Source organism: Podarcis gaigeae (genome assembly GCF_964106915.1).
Source record: "Podarcis gaigeae genome assembly, chromosome: 3".
NCBI classification, from domain to species: Eukaryota; Metazoa; Chordata; class Lepidosauria; order Squamata; family Lacertidae; genus Podarcis; species Podarcis gaigeae.
This window is the reverse complement of record NC_139680.1, coordinates 14,939,236-14,958,141: the sequence shown is the minus strand read 5'-3', so window position 1 is coordinate 14,958,141 and position 18,906 is coordinate 14,939,236. Positions and strand designations below refer to the sequence as shown.

Sequence of the window (18,906 nt, the reverse complement as noted above, 5' to 3'; positions counted from 1 at the left end):
TGGCACTAACCTTCACATCCACTGTGCTCTTTTACCTAACAATAAATGATCATTAGATGTGCCAAACATTTCAACTGTCCAAACTATAATTTTAGGTCAGCGACTGGCTCATTTTCCTTACTCCTAAGTGTTGGTCTCAGGGTATCACGTTAATAATGTGCATTGCACAGAAAACAGAAACTCCCACTGCATCTTTAAATTGTTTGTTTTTGCTGTGAAATTGCTTTGGAATATTTTATGTGAAGCATTTCATGAACGCAATAAAATAAAAACTGGAAGCGTGCCTGGTTTTGTGTAATCCAACACTCACACCACTTACTGTTCCTTATTCATTTACACAAATTTTGGCACAGGCTTCATCCACCTGGCGGTAACTTGTGAAAAATGCCGATTTGTGGCATTAGAATTCATATCGTATCAATATTTAGGTGTTCAGTCAAAATCCAGTTGTATAGAATCGCCTGTAGCTAGATTGATGGGGACAGGAGCATATAAAAAGCATCTTAGCTGGATATTCTCCATCAGTACAGAGCTGCATGTGGATCCTGATCAGGCCCCATAATCCATCTGACTCTTTTCTGAAAGTAATGGAACCAGCTCCCTATTGTGGCTAGAAACTCCATTAGCTCTCCCTTTGAATTTGGGTTCCCCTTTCCTCGCACTTCCTGCCTTGCTTATCACCTTTCCTTTCCAGCTTGCCCTTTCTTCACTTTTTATCCCTTCCTGCTTCTTTATTCCCACTTTTCCAACTGCAGCTCATCTCACAAAGGTCTGGGAGCATTGTGTGTTAAAGCCAATTGTACAACAAAAAACTTATGATCATGGATAATACTGATGCATCCTGAAAGGGACCATATCCCTATCAAAGAGATGGGGTAGCCTACAGCTTATTGGGGGATGAAGAGGGGCTCATAAAAGCCACTCTCTCAGTCTTCAGGCTGCTTATGCAACTCAGTGTTGAATAAGAAACAAACTGTAGAGTCAACTGTAATTCAGTGGCAAAGTATCTCTACAGAGTATCTCCCTTTCCAGGATCTGGTAGGAAACTAATTAATTACCACCTTGCATGGTCAATTTATCCAACTGAAAAGAAAGAGGAAGTAATTGGAACACCGTCTTAGGAAGATATTAGAAATTACAGTGGTTTAATCAACAATTCAGTTAAACCACTGGAGCTAATTTTTCCCCGGAACTGGGGCAAGTGGAGGTATTCCACTCATATTTCAAAGGAAAACACTATGGTATTGAGCCTAACCCATCTTATTTCAATAAAATCCCTTTTATTTTCATAGAGCAACTCAATCTGTCCCTCTCCCCTGAACAAAGTAAGTGGAAACCAAGATCTATTGAATCTTAATGTAGGCTGCAATTCTATGTGCACCTCCCATGGAATACATTTACTACCGAGTAGAACAAAGAAGCTGCAACTTTTAAATTAAAGGGGCTCGAGTAACATTTTTGCTTTTTAGAAAGTTAAGGCTACCCCTATACGCTTACTTGGGCCTAAGCATAAAAAACTCACTGAACATACATTCAAATAAGCCTGCAAATCTCAAGCTTCACTGCTAAGCCTAACTCTTCGATTAAGCCATATCAAATAACTTACTTCAGTGCAATCATGAAATAAAATACAAGGCTTCTCCTTTATGAATAACCTGGCTGTTGCACCTTTAAGAAACTTGAGCATTTGATAAACGCCATTAAATAGTACCCTTAAAAATGAATGAAGGATTCAATCATCTTCAAAGTACAAAGTAGTATTCAGTTGTAACAATCAGTGCAAAACCTTTATTGTAGCATAGTAACTTCAAATGTTGTGAAACAGTTTTCTACGATCTTGAGTTTTTCTTCAGAGAGCAGATTTTCCTGCTTCAGTTTTGCGATAAGCGCTTCTAAGGATTTGAGCCTGTTTAAGGTTTTTCTCTCCTGGATTTCTAAAAGTGCTATTTTGGAGTGCAGCTTTGTAATTTTCTGCCAGAGTTGTTCCTTGTCAGAGTCTTGCCTGCAGTATGAATGCTCAGTCTGCAGAACATCAATTCCACTGTAACTGGCAATACATGCAGATGTTTCAGTTCCTATGTTTATTAATTCCTGTTCTGCTGGTAGAAATGAACCCTCTAACAGCAAGGGACTTCTTGAACCCTCAGAAGGAACTATAATGGTGATAACAGAATCTTTATTACCATTCAGCTGTTCTAAAGCTTGTGAAACAGTGTGGAGCAATACAGTGTTTTCATCAGTTTCTTGCAATTCCACCGAACAGCTTGCAATGGGAAAGTCCAGTTGATCAGATGGAAGGTTATTAATTGGTACACTGATATTGTTTAATTCTGGAGATGAACCCGAGTGTTCAAGATGTATCTGTGGAACTGTGACTTTGGATTCTGAAATGCGCTCAAGACATGAATGAAGATCATGAACTGAAGTTTGCAAAACTGTGGTTGTGCTACTGAAAATATTATCTATAGAGTTATTAAAACTACAATTTTCTGGGGAGCTGTAATTGTGGGCTGTTGAATTCTGCACATCAGCTGGCAGTAAGACTGGGCTGGTTTGCTCCGTATTCTGTGTAACAGACTTAATTAGACAGGAAACATCATCTTCAACTTTTACTGTGTTCTTAAGCAGTTCTTTCTTTTCTGGAGACTTGCTTAAAGTTGTACAAAGTGCTTTTCTATATAGGCTTTCTTCAATGATATTTTTCTTTGGTGAAGCAAGTTTAAGAGATGTAGTTGCTACACTCATATCCCTTTGTTTGACATCTATTTTTTCTTGTTTTCTTTTCTGGGAAAATCCTTTTTCCTAAAGAAGAGAAAATAATTGATTTTATTAAAGTTGTTACAACACATTGCATGGTGGTTCCCTCTCCTATATTGTATTATAGCATAATCCTATGCATGTTATCTCAGATGCAAGTCCAACTGTGGTCACTGAGGGCTTACTCCACAGTAAGTGAGCACAGGACTACAACCTGAAATATTATTCCATAGTCCCACCATTCAAAATAAATTTGACGCTTGCACACCAGCCTTGTGCAGGTCTACAATCTTGTCCCTGACATCCTTGGACAGTTATTTGGTCTTGGTCATGGTGGCTACTTTGGAATCTGCTAGATTGATTGCTTTTGTTGACAGGTGTCTTTTGTACAGGTACTGTAACAAACTGGGATTACAGATAGGACCTCTCCCTTACAGCAGGTGCTTTTAATCTCAGTTCGTTACATACAGTGAAGATACCAGGTAGCCTGACAGCTGGCTGGTTGATAGGGGATCAAATACTTATTTCACTCATTATAATGCACATCGATCTCTGACTTTTGTCTTCTGGGTTTCTGGGTTTTCCTGTTGTTATTCAGTCTCTCACAGCTACAATAAACCTACCATTAAAATTATGGACTGGTCATTTCTTCGTCAGAGGGCAAACGGGCAAATTTAGCAGGGGATCAAATACTTCGCCCCCCCTCACTGTAAACCCAGAATAGAGGGACACGGGTGGCGCTGTGGGTTAAACCACTGAGCCTAGGGCTTGCCGACCAGAAGGTTGGCGGTTCGAATCCCCGTGACGGGGTGAGCTCCCGTTGTTTGGTCCCAGCTCCTGCCCATCTAGCAGTTCGAAAGCACACCAAAGGGCAAGTAGATAAATAGGTACCGCTCCGGCGGGAAGGTAAATGGCATTTCCGTGCGCTGCTCTGGTTCGCCAGAGGCAGCTTAGTCATGCTGGCTACATGACCTGGAAGCTGTCTGTGGACAAACGCTGGCTCCCTCGGACCATAGAGCGAGATGAGCATGCAATCCCAGAGTCGTCTGCGACCGGACCTAACGGTCAGGGGGTACCTTTACCTTTTAAACCCAGAATGTTTTGGTATAACAGTACAAACCTTTCAGAGATGCGCATTTTGGTATATAGCAGTATAATTAGTTTATTATTACGTTTAGCAAAAAAAAAAAAAACAAGTCCCATGATGTTCAGCAAAGCACCCTCCACTCTTGTTTTGGAGGGAAGAAGACACAGTATCTCCTTCCTCCCACCTAGTTCTTTGCAGGCATATGTTTACTTGGGGTTTTAAACAAATATTAAATGGTAGTCCTGCCCCCTAATCAATTCAGGGGCAGGTGGACCCTGAGTTGGCATCATTCAGCAGTCCCAGAACAGAGCCCGAGGGTGGATCAAGAGGGTGTGAGTTGTGCACATCCTTACTCTGTATTACACAGTTTGTTTCTAATTTGAAATTCTCTGTTTTACCTGATTAACAGATGATGAAAAAATAGTCGGCACTGCTGTCGTTTTCAAATATCGAATGCCCCATCGTACATCAAGAGAATCTGGCGTAAAATGGTCACTGCAGAGAACCTGGTGCTTGCTGGGAGTCCAAGTGTCGCGTTTCATATTCCGTAACCATTTCTCTAATCTTTCTTTATCATGAAGTGGAAATCTGCTTTAAAAGATTTTTACAAGAACAGTATGTTACGCTTCAAGTAAAATTCTTACCTGCAACCTTTTAGACTTTATGTGCAAAAGTATCCATTTAAGCTTCTTACAAAACATATTGTTACTGGAGATACTTCGCAAGAACGAGAGCTCTGGATAAATTATGTAATTTTAATAATACATCAGCCAGTGACATAACATCACAATTCAACCAGTGGCATAACATCACAATTCAAAATGCTTGCACCAACACATAAATCCTAAATGGCTTAGGATTTGGGTATGTCAGGGACTGCTTTTCCCAATGAAACTGCTGCTTCATTAAGATCTGCTTTGGAGCTCCCTCCATGGGTCCCTTCAGACAAGAGGCAGGTGATGATTGGAGACAGCTGAAAATCTTCATCTTCCCACGCTTTTAAGGTCAATATCATAGACTCAAATTTTATTTATTTGTGCTGCTGCTATTTTGATAAACTTCACAATGGATATAGCTTGTTTGTGTAGGGAACTTCTCTGGAAACTTCACTCTGAAGAGTAGGATGTCAAACAAATGCTAGGCATTCATATGGACACTGTGTGCATTCACAGTAGTATCACATAGTATGCTGCTTGTAAAAAGCATTGATCGTATTTTGAAATGGGCTTACGTGGCCTTTTTACACAGCAACAGGTACAGTCCTCCAGATCTAGATCTTGGCTAGCAGGTCCTGCCTCTGTTTCCTCAATTAGGTCCAGACTATACTATGATGTTTCTCTGCTAGTTTGTACCTTGTTAACCAAACTGTATGTAGCCCCCTTAGAGACACCATTCTTACTGGACTCAGCCAATCTTAAAGTTGACTATCAGGCAAGCTGCAGAGAAGAGGATGAATATACATTAATTTCTGAAAACCTACCCTTTTTGAATGGATGTGTGTAAAGTGCTGAGTATTTATTTATTTTGGCCAACTTATTATAGCACTTAGAAACAATTGTAATTTAAGTAAATTGATACAATGCGGCATTGCACAGTAACGGGGGTGTGAAAGGTCATGTATTTAAGTGCTGAGTAGCCAAGCAAAGACAGATTCACACTTGCATGTTACCGGTCTACCAGATATGCGCGCTTACATGAATCTGCCAAATGACTGCTACCCTTTCAACACAAACGTTTCAGTGGACTCCCACTTTCTCCATTCCTTTACTTCCCAGTTCATATTTACATATCGTCAGTGCTTTTTTTCCTAAACAAATGTTTAGGGGTACTCTCACTTTGACTCAAGAAAAACCACCATTTTATAGTCCAAATCAGGAAAACATAAATACAGTAAAAGGACAAAAATTCCCAAAATGTTTAGGGGTATGCGTACCCCTGTGTCCTCCCAGAAAAAAACACTGCATGTTGTTGGGTTTCAATAAACCTCAGACCAGTTTACAAAAGGACCAACAACACCCCACACAATCCATTACAGTTATCCATAAAAGACAATTAAAGGTAGATTAAAACACATTAACATCTACATGTTTCTGGACAAATTCCAGAGGGGGCTTCCTGTTGGGCTGCAATGGGTTGTAATGGATATGGATTGCTCTAAAGTCAGTTTTTAGTGACAGCTGATCCATGGCCGCTTGATGTACCTTTGGGGACTATTAATTTGTTCATTATCGTGGAAGAACTGTAGTGTCTGCTGCTGTGATCGTATTGTGACTTTTGGAGCACCCATCATCTCAGGTTTGTAGGATATTGACTTGGGAAAGCATTTTGCCTCCATTTCAGTGATCTTTGACAGTGACTTACCACGCCTACTATTCCTGTTCATGGAACATTTATTTGATTCTTATTAGTTTGCGACTCCATGCACACATTATGTCTTCTGTTTATGACTTCTGAAACAGTATAGTGTTATAAAAATACTGTCAGTATATTATTAGCCGACGTGTTGCTTGATGTTGTTCAGAGTGTTCTGTTCTGCAACACAGGGGATTTTCTTTGGTGTCGTTTCAGCACCAGCTGAAAAGGAAAAACCGCCTCGTATTTTGCCACAACCCACTCTCCTTCCCCTCCGCTTCATGACACCCCCCCACTTCCCAGCTCAGCTGGCGGGTCGGTGATCGCGCAGCCCGTCCCTTCAGCCTCCCCTTGGTACTCACGGGTAGAAGCTGAGCTTCCGCTGGTCCCGGGCGCTCTGCCCCGCTCGGTTCCGGCAACAGGTAGCAGCGCAGTACCGAGGCATTGCTCCCCTCCCCCCACCCGGAGCCTCCCGGGTCCCAGCTTCGCAACAAAAAAAAACAACGAGCAGCAGCCTCCCAACCCTCCTCTGGCTTCCGCTTTCGGAAGCTGCTTCCGGCTTCCGGCCCCTCGGCCCCGGAAGCCGGGCGCCGGCCAATCGCTGAGTCACCCCGAAGCGGAGCCACAACAGCCTCCTTCCACGTGCGCCGAAAGCGGGCGCGACGCGTCAGCCGCCCGCGGGCGGCCAATCAGGGAGCGCTTCGTGGTGGTAGGAGAGGCCCCGCCCCTCCGTCCTAGCGACGCTCCTCTGGGCCGAGGCTATAAAAAGGGGAGGGCGAGAAGCGGGAAGGAGCGGTCCTGAGAAGGGGCAGCGGAGCGTTGAGGGGAGAGCGCCTGGGAGTGTGTATGTGGAGAGCCGGTGAGTGGGGCGGCGACGACGCGGGGGGGAAGCGTTAGCTCTTGCTCCCGTGAAGGGGGGTGGGGGGCAAGAACTCCTTCGTGGCTCCCTTATAATGTCCCTTGCCCCCTTTCAACCTCCCTCTTTACCCCCCTTTGCCCCCCTTTTGCTTCCCTTTTAATCCCCGCTTTAACACTCCTTCCTCCCCTTTTAACCCCCTGCCCCCGTCTGACCTCCTTTCCCCCCTTCTAACCTCCTTTCGACTCCCTTTTAACCTTCTTTGCCCCCCTTTTAATCTCCCTTTGCCCCACAGTTGCATCCCTTTAAACCCCACTTTAACACTCCCCTCTCCCCTTTCAACCCCCTGCCCCATTTTAATCTCCTTGCCCCCCTTTAACCTCCTTTGCCCCACTTTTGCTTCCCTTTAAACCCCATTTTAACACAAGCTTCTCCCCTTTTCACCCCTGCCCCATTTTAACCCCCTTCCCCCCATTTAATCTCCCTTTTCCCCACTTTTAAACCGCACTTTAACACACCCTCCTCCCTTTTTATCCCCTTCCTCCCTTTTAACATCCCTTTTAAACCCCACTTCAACTCTCCTTCCTCCCCTTTTCACCCCTGTCCCATTTTCACCCCCTTTCCTCCCCCCCCCCTTTTAACATCACTTTGCCCCATTTCATCTCCCCTCTGCTCCCTCAGAGGTGGAAAAAACCTAAATGGTTATGAGTTGGCGGGATGGGGGTTCCTTCCCTCCACCCACCAAGTCTCCATAGCTGTGAGACGTTGTTAAAGGTTAGGGAGGTTTTTTTATGCATCAGGAATGAGGCCTGTATAGTGTGTTCTATTTTTCTCCCCAAGTGTGTCTTAGCCTCGCCCATCATCTCACGTTCTTTTTAGGATGGCTAACAGGATCAAAGGTTTTCCTTTCTCTTTCTCTCTCTCCTCCCTCCCTTTCCTCACAACAGCCCTGTGGTGTAGATGAGGGGCAGAGAGAGAGGGAGAGAGGGGTCCACCGCCAGGGTCATGGCTGAGTCGAGCTTTGAGCTTGAGTTTTCATTAATGTATGCTTTGCATTTGTAAACCACCTGTCCCCATTCTATTCTCACAACAACCCTGTGAAGTAGGCTGAGAAGTGGTGGCTGGTGGCCCAAGGCCACCCAGTAAGCTACATGGCTAAGTGGGGGATTTGAACCCTGGTCTTCTAGGGGGTCTTCTAGCTGTGCAGACCTCTATGGAATTTTCCTCCTCCTCTTTAATTCTAATGTCGATGGGTAAGTAAGATACCAGGCTGCAGTTAACATGGGGGGAGGGACGTGGTTCACTCAGACTTGAAGGCATCTTCATCTATTGTGACATTGTGTAGGGTTGCCATAAGTGAAAATTCAGACACATACATTTTTGAGTTTTGAGTTTTGCCTGTAGTTATCAAAAAATGACATTTTTGAGCTATTTAAGAAAATTTACCAAAATCTTGACTTCTGACATGGATTGTCCGGATTTCCCCAGGCATTTCAGCGATTTCCGCCTGGACACTGATTACAACTGCTGTATTCCAGCTATGTCCGGGAAATTCCAGGCGTATGGCAACCCTTATGTTGTACAAACCAAATCCAAATTAAGCTGCAGTGGGCGAGGTGGTGATATGAACTAAGTGAGGGATGAGCTTGCTTATGCTGAGGGAGGAAAACTCTCATTAAAAAACACACCAGCTAGAAATAAGAAACCAGGAGAAAAGCTGGAGCTAGATCCTTTTGGAAGGAGGTGAGCTGTGTTCCAGCTACACTGCATGCTAATAAGATAGATGTGAGTTTAAGTGATTACAATGGGTGGTGTTGCAGACTGCTATTTGCCTCCCTGTAATTATATCTGAATACAGGTTGCCATAGATCCGCTGTGAGTGCAAGGCATTCAGCATATGAATGCATCACCTAATATAATTAAGATTTTAAACTGGCAGTTTAAGTTACAAAGGAGAGGCTTGTCCTGAACTAGAGTTAAATTAAACTGGTTATCTTCACCCTTTTCAGTCCCAGGACACACTTTTAAGCCAAACATACATTTGGAGACCCATATTTGCATGGTGGTAGTGCTCCTATTGTGACCCACCTTGGATCAGGCTGCAAACCCACTTGACACACTCGTTGAAGACCAGTGGACTAAACCACGGTTCCCAGTCCTGGCACGTAGTACAGCTTAGAGAGGAGGAATGCGAAGTTCTAGCCTTGTTGTAGCTTATGCCCAAGTCCTAGTACAGGTGTGGGGACTCTTTTGCCCTTTTGCTGAACTACAACTCCCATCAGCCCTTGCAAGAATGGTCATTGGCCAGGGACTATAGGAGTTGTAGTTCAGCAACATCTGGAAGGCCAAAGGTTCCCTACACTTGCCCTCATTCAAACAAACCACAATTAAACCTTGGTTTGATCTCCTTAACTAGAGTTAGACTGGTTCGCATGACACAGTAAGCCAAACTATGCCCTACCATGAACGTGTGGTCTCCAGGAGAGGTTTGGTTTGTTCCCCCCTAGTTGTTATTTTTAGTCCTGCACTGTTAGTTAACACCTCTACTTGCTAACTATCAGCTGTAGCCAAGGTGCATCCATGCAGTCCTGGTAAGCCATAGTTTGGTTTGCCATGTTGTTACAAACCAGGCCAATACAGCTTAGCAAACAGTGAAAGCAGAAGCTCCTCCTCCCCATCCCACCTCACACAAAAGGAATTTTTCACTGCTTGTTGATAATTAAAATTGTGGTGTCTGTTGTCTTAATTGTGCCAATACATTTCCCCCCTAACTTCCAATTCTCAGACAAGATAGTTAGCAGTTCTTTCTAGCTTACCCTACTATTCCTGTTCATGGAACAATTATTTGATTCTTATTAGTTTGCGACTCATTAAGATCTGCTTTGGAGCTCCCTCCATGGGTCCCTTCAGACAAGAGGCAGATGATGATTGGACATCATCACCAGACATTCAAAAACCAACAAGCCTGCAATCCCAGCCTGGTTAACCCCCTAAAAACTCAGAGACCCCATGAATGAATGAATGAATGAATGAATATATATTAAAATAAAATAAAATATACTCCCACAGAGACTAGTAAAGGTAAAGGGACCCCTGACCATCAGGTCCAGTCGTGACTGATTCTGGGATTGCAGCGCTCATCTCGCTTTATTGGCCGAGGGAGCCTGCATATAGCTTCCGGGTCATGTGGCCAGCATGACTAAGCCGCTTCTGGCGAACTAGAGCAGCACACGGAAACGCTGTTTACCTTCTCGCCAGAGCAGTACCTATTTATCTACTTGCACTTTGACGTGCTTTAGAACTGCTAGGTTGGCAGGAGCAGGGACCGAGCACTGGAGCTCACCGTGTTGCGGGGATTCGAACTGCCGACCTTCTGATCGGTTTAACCCACAGCGCCACCCACATCCCTAGAGACTGCCTTACACTGTGTTTAAAACCAAAATCGCATTTGGATAGAAACTTAGCTTTATGAAGCAGAAGCAAACTAGGATGTTGTGTAGTTACTATTTTTATTTTATTAATTATAAAATTTGTATACCACAGGTCCCAGGGTGGTTCACAGAATAAAACCATGATATAAAAACACAGAATACATAACCAAAATAGAAAGAACAATTGTTACTTTCATTTTTATGTTGAACAGCACAATTTAGTTTTGAAAGCAAAGTACAGTGGTACCTCGGGTTACATATGCTTCAGGTTACAGACTCCGCTAACCCAGAAATACTACCTCGGGTTAAGAACTTTGCTTCAGGATGAGAACAGAAATTGTGCAGTGGATGTGCGGCAGTAGCGGGAGGCCCCATTAGCTAAAGTGGTGCTTCAGGTTAAGAACAGTTTCAGGTTAAGTACAGACCTCCGGCACGAATTAAGTACTTAACCTGAGGTACTGCTGTACAGACTTTAATAGAACAGGCTGTTTTATCCTTATAGCTTTATTATTTCATTTCGCTGTGTGTATATGTTTAGAGCTTGTCCCTAAACAAACCCTAGAGAGCCTTGCTAGAAGGAAGGAGGGGCAAGATGAAAATGGAGGAAAGAGAGTTTGGGAGAATGTAACATATGTAAGAGTGTAGATAAAGAACAACTTGTTTGTGTCCAAGTCTTGCCTGCTGTGGTCTCATTACCAGGAATAAGATGCAAAACAGGCATGTATAGACATGTATAATAATTTGCATATGTATCAAAAACGGTATTAGTGTACACATTGAAATTGTAATTGCCCATGTTAGGAAGTGATAAATGTCAGTATGAGTGTTGACAACTGTAGGGAACAGAATTTTCAATTGGGAATTGGTAGTTATGAAGTGCATTTCTGCATTATCAATTTTATTTATTTATTATTATAGCCTGCAATATCCCATGGGCTCAGAGTAGCTCATAGCCATTTCATCAGCATCTTTCTATGTCCCCAAAGGGCTTGCAGTAAGTATTAGGTTTTGATGGCTGAGGAAACAAAGGCAATCACACTAAGAATAATACATTACTTCCACTTGCTATCACTGTTGCTCCCCGTGCCCTAAAATTAAAAAGCTGGCACGTATTTCCATTCACTGCCACCTCTCCATTTCATGCCAAAAATACACAGCTAAAAATGGGGGGGGGGGGAAGAGACCTGTTGAACTGCCCCCACTCCTGCAGTTCTCTTTAAGGGATGTATTTCGTCTTTAGCAATACTGTTATGAAAAGGCAAGGGCTGAAGTACAGGTGACTTGCAACTTACACACATTTAACTTGTGCACATTAAGGGCCTCCAGGAAAAAAAAACTTTGGGAATCCCCCCCCCCCAACATAAATTCAACATATGTTGAGGTTCACTGGCAAACACAGTAGGTGGAAAGAATGCTACAATTTATTTTGATTGTTTTTATTTTGCACAGGGTAGGCAGGGTTTTTGCAACAAAGGAGAAGCCTGATTATAAAGCGAACTTCTGCAAAATAGCCCAAACCTTATCCACTGCTTCTGACATTACTGAAAAAATAACAAGGTAACACCAGGTTAGGGATGCGGGTGGCGCTGTGGGTTAAACCACAGAGCCTAGGACTTTCCGATCAGAAGGTCGGCGGTTCGAATCCCCGTGACGGGGTGAGCTCCCATTGCTCGGTCCCTGCTCCTGCCAGGCTAGAAGTTTGAAAGTACGTCAAAGTGCAAGTAGATAAATAGGTACCGCTCCGGTGGGAAGGTAAACGGCGTTTCTGTGCGCTGCTCTGGTTCGCCAGAAGCGGCTTAGTCATGCTGGCTACATGACCCGGAAGCTGTACGCTGGGTCCCTTGGCCAATAAAGCGAGATGAGCGCTGCAACCCCAGAGTCGTCCACGACTGGACCTAATGGTCAGGGGTCCATTTACCTTTATTTAACACCAGGTTACCTTAGTGTACAGATACACAGACATGCACATTTGCCCTTTCTTGAGTGGTTTTTGTCATTACAAATGTGAGTTAGTAGGCATCTTTAGAAACGTGTGCATGCATATTGTGTATTTCTGCACATATGCACACACAGAGTGTGTAAACTTTATAAGGTCACCTAATGTTTCCTTGATACTGCTCCTGATGTTTCTGAAAATTTAATATTTGTAGGGAGACATTTTAAGGAGGCCTGAAAAGATAAGCCTCCCAACATGGACTAATTCAGCATTGCCCTGCTGTGGTGCTTGTTGATGATTGTAGATCTTTAACGGCAGAAATTTGAGAAGAGATCTTAAACCCTTGTTTGGTGGAAACCATAAATACATGTAGAAGTGTGGCTCTGATCCAACCAAAGTGAAGTACTTACCTCTCTTTGATTCCAATAGCAGCAATCTAAGGGAAGCATCCAGAGGCACGCTCTTCTGATTATTTCATTGGTGCAAGCGTTTTGGCTTGCCTGATGAAATGATTCCCTCTCCTCCCACCACAGGATATTCCACGGTTTCTGGTGACACACCCCAAGCCAATTTGGGGGGCAAAGGAGGGGGAACCTCCATTGTGCAAGTGGAAGTTGTTGCTCAGGGTTTCCGCTGGTGGGACACATTCGTTTAATCCTACCCTAAGCATTTGGCAGGATATTTAAATGTGTGTACAGTGGAACCCCGGGTTGCGAACGTGATCCATGCAGGAGGTATGTTTGCAACCTGCAGCGTTCGCAACCCGCAGCGCTGCGTCAGGTAACCATTCTGGTACTTCCAGGTTCGGCTCGGTGTGCAACCTGAAAACTCATAACCTGAAGCATCTGTAATCCAAGGTACAACTGTAAAAAAATAGACTGCACAGTTTAAACCTTTTGGGTGATAATCGGTATTTGAAGTAGATTCATTGAAAGCAATGGACTCGAAGTAATTTGTTTCCCCTGGGTCTATTTTGAATGTAACTTAGGTTTGCATCACACCTTGCTCAGAAAAGGCCTTAAAAAATAAAGAAAGATCAATCTTTTAGTAGCTAAGGGTAAGTATAAATTATTCTGAAGGAAGTCTACTAATACCCATGGTGAAAGGAAATATATTAGCTGCAGCTGTGAACTGTTAATGCCTGAGAAGTTGGTGCAAAAGTAAAAATATTCAAAATTGCTTTCCTTAAAAAAGGTAAATAATTCATTAGAGAGATGCTTTGTTGCCAAAGGCTAATCATGTTGTTTTCCCCCCACAGGAATATTGCAATGGCTACTACACAGGCTGTCTTTATATTTGCACTCTGCATTTTAATGATAACAGAATTAATCCTGGCTGCTGAGAGTTATTACGACATCCTAGGTGTTCCCAAGACTGCATCCGATCGCCAAATCAAGAAGGCATTTCACAAACTAGCAATGAAATACCACCCAGACAAGAATAAGAGTCCTGGAGCGGAAGCAAAATTCAGGGAAATTGCAGAAGGCAAGTAGAATCCTATTCTATTTTACTAAACACTCATTGACCTGATATTTCTTGATCTCCACTTTGCATGGAGATGAGTAAAGCTAGATATATTTCGTTGAATCCAACTACATCATTGCACACGGGGAACAATAGAACTTTCTATCCCTCCCATCCATTGCCTACAAATCTAGAAAACTTTTTTCAGAAAGTAATGAAGCTTGTCTGCTTGTGTAGGAGTCCTGTGTATTCCTTGGAGCACAAAAGGAACTAGTACTTAGTACTAGAAGAATCTTAATTCTATTTTCTAGGGATTAAAGAGTCATCTGGTCATAACCCTTTTAGCTGTGTTGCACACAGGCACAACTTCATTTATTGTAAATATTTATACTCTGACTTCTAGGAGAGTGTAGTTTCCAGCAACTATACCTCCTAAATTCTAACTAAAAATAGTTACAATTGAAACACATATTGAACTAACAGTTTCACTTAATTTCTCTCTTCGGCTGAAGTGAGACAAATCAATCCAGGGAGACTTTAGCATAAAAGATCCGGAGAGGCTCAAAAACATATTTTTTAAAAAAAGTTTTATGTGATCCCTGATAAAGCAGAATTTGCAAGTGGATTAAAAAACAATAAGTTGTTGCAGAGCACTTAGGGAGGCTCTTCTACGGGCCATGTATCTTTACAGGCCATTCTGTGCATGCCTCCTCAGAAGTAAGTCCCACTGAGTTCAGGGATGCTTACTCTCACATAAGTATGTGTAAAACAGTTCGCCCAAGTCATGTCCTTGGCTGAGGTGTTGACATTTTGACAGAATTCTAAATTCAAAAGAATGAGGAACTGATCTGGAAAGGTTCGTTGGTAGAACACATACTTTGTTTGCAAGAAGTTTTGGGTTCCATCTTCATAAGTCTGGGACCTAGGATTGCTTGTTAGTATTGAGCTATATGGCTCAGTTGTCTGACTTTGTGGAGTGTGTTCTATCTGTGACCTAGTATCATCAACAGTGGTGTAACAGTTCTCCAGCATTTTGAAAGCTCAAAAACTTCCTCAGTTCTTTTACACGAAAACCTTGAACTTGAAGTGGCCAGGAGCTGAATGAATATATGTTATGCATGCAGAGTATATTCACTTCTACTGAGCTAAAACTGATCTCTCTGAGCATGTGCTAAACTTTCTCTTGCATTGCTATTTAACAGCATATGAAACGTTGTCGGATGAAAACAAACGTAGGGAATACGACCAGTTTGGCCATGCTGAAGGACGAAGAAGCAACGGAAACACTTTCCAGCAGCCTTTTAACTTCAATTTTGATGACTTGTTTAAAGACTTTGACTTCTTTGGTCAAAACCACAACACACAGTCGAAGAAACATTTCGAAAGTCATTTTCGGAGCCATCAGCATGCTCACAGCAGGCAAAGGCGTTCTTTCCCAGAATTTTCCTTCGGAGGGGGACTGTTTGATGACATGTTTGAAGATATGGAAAAAATGTTTTCATTTAATGGGTTTGAGAACACACACCGACACACAATGCAGACTGAAAATAAATTCCATGGATCTAGTAAGCACTGCAGAACTGTCACACAACGTCGAGGAAACATGGTTACTACATTCACAGACTGTTCTGGACAATAATACTTGGGCGTTTCTTCTCTGCCCCGCCCTTAACTATTTTCTTTCTTTCTGTCCTTTGCTGCTGAAATACAGAAGTTCTTCTGTGAACTGTGTGAGATTTATTGTTTAATCAGAGTACTTTTAACTGCTGAAATAAGCTGTAGCTAAACTGATAACTATTACCCAAAACTGCAACAAAGCAAGATGAGACGATGTTGACCTTATTTAATGGGTTACATAGAATGTGCATGTGGGGGGAAATCTCCATATGACAGTGTTAGGGTCTATTTTTAATAACATAGAAGCAGGTTAACAGATTACCTCACTAGTGCCAGTTAGTGGTACAATAAACATTATTATTGTCAGATTTCTATTTCTATAAAGTGTTATCCTGTTGAGTGATTGTGTGATCTTATGTTTTTAATTAGTTTGCCTACTCCAAACCTGAGTTAGTAGTCACTTTAAAATACCATGAAACATTACATTTGACTTTTTTAGGTGACGTGTGACAAGTGTTGCGCAAAATTGACCTTGCAGCTCTTATTGTTAGGCCCTGAGCACAGAAAGTTGGGAAGCATTAGCAATGACGATCATGGCCAGCATCTGAGGTTGGCTTTGTCACTGTTAGCCAGTTGTGAGTTTCATTGAATTGCCTCAGTACTAGTGTAACAAACTACTGTTTTACCTGTACCACATTAAACAGAACACTTGACTTGTCTCTTTTTTTAACCTAGTGCGTATGTTAATATGAAAGGCGGTGGGGGGGGGGGGAATCTTTCTCTTGTTGTCATGACCTAAAGGCTGAGGTATAGCTACCCCTTCCTTATAGAGGCCTTTAATCTGTGTTTCTATGTATGTATATTATTCCCCCTTTTGCCTATAGCCAACAGAGTTGAGTTAGTTTCATATTTATGTATTGCTTCACACATCCAAGGGCACTCCAAAGCAATTTACTATAATAAAATACAGTAGCCATAAGAAATACAGTGGTACCTCGGGTTACATACGCTTCAGGTTACAGACTCCGCTAACCCAGAAATATTACCTCGGGTTAAGAACTTTGTTTCAGGATGAGAACAGAAATCGTGCTCCAGCGGCTCAGCAGCAGCGGGAGGCCCCATTAGCTAAAGTGGTGCTTCAGGTTAAGAACAGTTTCAGGTTAAGAACGGTCCTCCGGAATGAATTAAGTACTTAACCCAAGGTACCACTGTATACCAAAACAGCATAAATGTAAAATGTTAAGTCTTCATCGAAAGGAAATCACATAAACATCGCTGGGAGAATAAAACCATATTTGCCCTTGGTGACAGAAACTTAACAAGTTGCACCAGACCAGTTTGAGAGCATTCCATAAATGGGCCCCTCTCAGAACATTTCTTGGAAGGGAACACACAGAAGGACCTCAGGTGTTGATGTGCGGTAATCTGTTGACCTGAGGAAAGGGGGTTCATGATGCATTATAGGTTGAAACCAGCACTTTGAATTGGGCTCAGAAATACATTGGCAGAACTAGAATTTTATATTCAGATCGCCACCTCCTGTTCAGTAGTCTGGCTACTGTGTTTTGCAATTGCAGCAGGAAGTTTTGGTATACCCACCATTTGCACTCCTCCATACCACGCCCCCATGGTGAGCCTGCTAAAACATTTTTACTACATTGAGTTGGATAGGTACCCTTGCATATACAATTCAATGGGGAGAGCTTCTGTATCTCCTCACTTCAGTGCAAAATATTTTCCAGCAGCCGCATGCATTCAGTTTCTGAATTATGTGCAGAGATACCAATAGATGTACAGAAGTGTGATGGAAGTGCAAGCAACCTTTAAATATTGACCTGTGAGCTATGTAGGTACTGGAGTTGTGGATGTCTTTAGAGAGGACCACCCTGTGTAAAAAGTGAAAAGCTGCTTCATTTTTAAAAGTTTCAGCTCATGCAGTAAGCAGTGGTCTTCAGCTGGTGGGTCATGATCTCATCCAAGGTGGTTCACAACAGGAGCACCACCGCCACCATGCAAATATATGGCAAAAGATTCAGAAAGGGTTCCCATGTTGGGGTTAATAGTGGGTCTTGGATCTGAAAAGGTTGAAGATACCTGCATTGGAGAACTTAGCTAGGAAAATAGGTTCACTGCAACAATGGCAATGGGTATAAATCAATATTCCATAACTTCTGTAAAAATACATACCCTTATATTTGGTATCAACTTGATTCTTGCACTCAAGAGTTGAAGACAAAGTATTTAGTTAACACATTTTGTCAGCAATTGCGTTTAATGTTGCTTTCATTTGTTTATGTTCTGCACATTTTTAAACTCAAAACATGGACATGAGTCCATTTGCAACAAGGACCTGCAGCAACAACCAGAAGCGAATGAGGTGAGGCAAAGCTGTCCACCAGGGTCACACCTATTTCCCTGGACAAGGCAGTGGTGAGTTTGGGATTGTGTGAATGCCCCAGTAGAGACTATACAGCAGACCTGCTTGTACATCTGCACAGGTAAGCTGCAATGACCCATGGCAAGAAGGTAGCTCTGCCTCACCACACTGGCCACTACTTGTAATAGCGGAATGGGACACAGTGCCTTACAACTACTTAACAGGTGAACATGTTTTTAACTTAATACAGAGTTCTACTGTGAGCCTCTTGCCAGAGTGGATATTCCTTATGCAGGCAGCCACTTGTTAAAGGACCAGTTCCTGCAAGACTACCTCCCTAGTGGTCTTGGGTGGGCATTTATGAAACGTGTATTCAACAGAGGAAAAGCGCTTAAGTGCCCAGCTTAAGTAGCTTAAACAGCTGCCCAATTCTGGGTGGCTAGAACAAGTTGTAGCCACCTTGTCTTAAATAAGGTAAAGGGACCCCTGACCATTAGGTCCAGTTGTGGCCGACTGGGGTTGCGACGCTCATCTTGCTTTATTGGCCGAGGGAGCCGGCGTACAGCTTCCAGGTCATGTGGCCAGCATGACTAAGCCGCTTCTGGCGAACCAGAGCAGCGCACGGAAACGCCGTTTACCTTCCTGCTGGAGTGGTACCTATTTATCTACTTGCACTTTGACGTGCTTTAGAACTGCTAGGTTGGCAGGAGCAGGGACCGAACAACAGGAGCTCACCCTGTCACGGGGATTCAACCTGCCAACCTTCTGATCAGCAAGTCCTAGGCTCTGTGGTTTAACCCACAGCACCACCTGCATCCCTTTTGTTTTAAATACATGTCACTGAAACACAGCAAGCCTCTGCAAGTCCCTTACGTGGATCATGCCACTTGGTAATCTTTTCCTGCTGCAAATATCACACAGGTTTACAGGCAAAGACATAAAAGGCCAAGAGTAACATATTTAAAATTACATTCTTGAGAGTTAAGAAAATGCTTGGATTTCCTAGCCCAACCCTTCAGAGATTCTTAT

At 42.9% G+C, this 18,906-nt stretch overlaps 2 protein-coding genes and 1 long non-coding RNA gene across 5 annotated transcripts in view; 2 read left to right on the top strand and 1 right to left on the bottom strand.

Annotated features, from left to right (window-relative positions):
- Window positions 1-4,420, top strand: part of LOC310840712 — a 31,610-nt gene extending 27,190 nt beyond the window's left edge. Inside the window, exon 3 of the long non-coding RNA XR_014562029.1 lies at window positions 4,254-4,420. This is a non-coding gene — a long non-coding RNA (uncharacterized lncRNA). The remainder of the gene's footprint in view (window positions 1-4,253) is intronic.
- On the bottom strand, window positions 1,761-6,733 carry THAP5 (THAP domain containing 5). 2 transcript variants are annotated; one of them, XM_083730584.1, is made up of 3 exons: window positions 6,559-6,733; window positions 4,243-4,435; window positions 1,761-2,802 (listed from the first exon to the last, which is right to left on the bottom strand). In XM_083730584.1, the coding sequence occupies exons 1-3, from the start codon at window positions 6,639-6,641 to the stop codon at window positions 1,789-1,791; spliced, it is 1,290 nt and encodes a 429-aa protein (XP_083586710.1). In that variant the 5' UTR covers window positions 6,642-6,733; the 3' UTR covers window positions 1,761-1,788. The 2 variants fall into 2 exon arrangements, with proteins under 2 accessions (XP_083586710.1, XP_083586711.1); XM_083730585.1 differs by having other exon boundaries at window positions 4,243-4,432.
- On the top strand, window positions 4,826-16,213 carry DNAJB9 (DnaJ heat shock protein family (Hsp40) member B9). 2 transcript variants are annotated; one of them, XM_083730873.1, is made up of 3 exons: window positions 4,826-4,848; window positions 13,678-13,904; window positions 15,086-16,213. In XM_083730873.1, the coding sequence occupies exons 2-3, from the start codon at window positions 13,688-13,690 to the stop codon at window positions 15,520-15,522; spliced, it is 654 nt and encodes a 217-aa protein (XP_083586999.1). In that variant the 5' UTR covers window positions 4,826-4,848; window positions 13,678-13,687; the 3' UTR covers window positions 15,523-16,213. The 2 variants fall into 2 exon arrangements, with proteins under 2 accessions (XP_083586999.1, XP_083586998.1); XM_083730872.1 differs by lacking the exon at window positions 4,826-4,848 and adding an exon at window positions 6,904-7,055.
- Window positions 16,214-18,906: the final 2,693 nt, after the last annotated feature.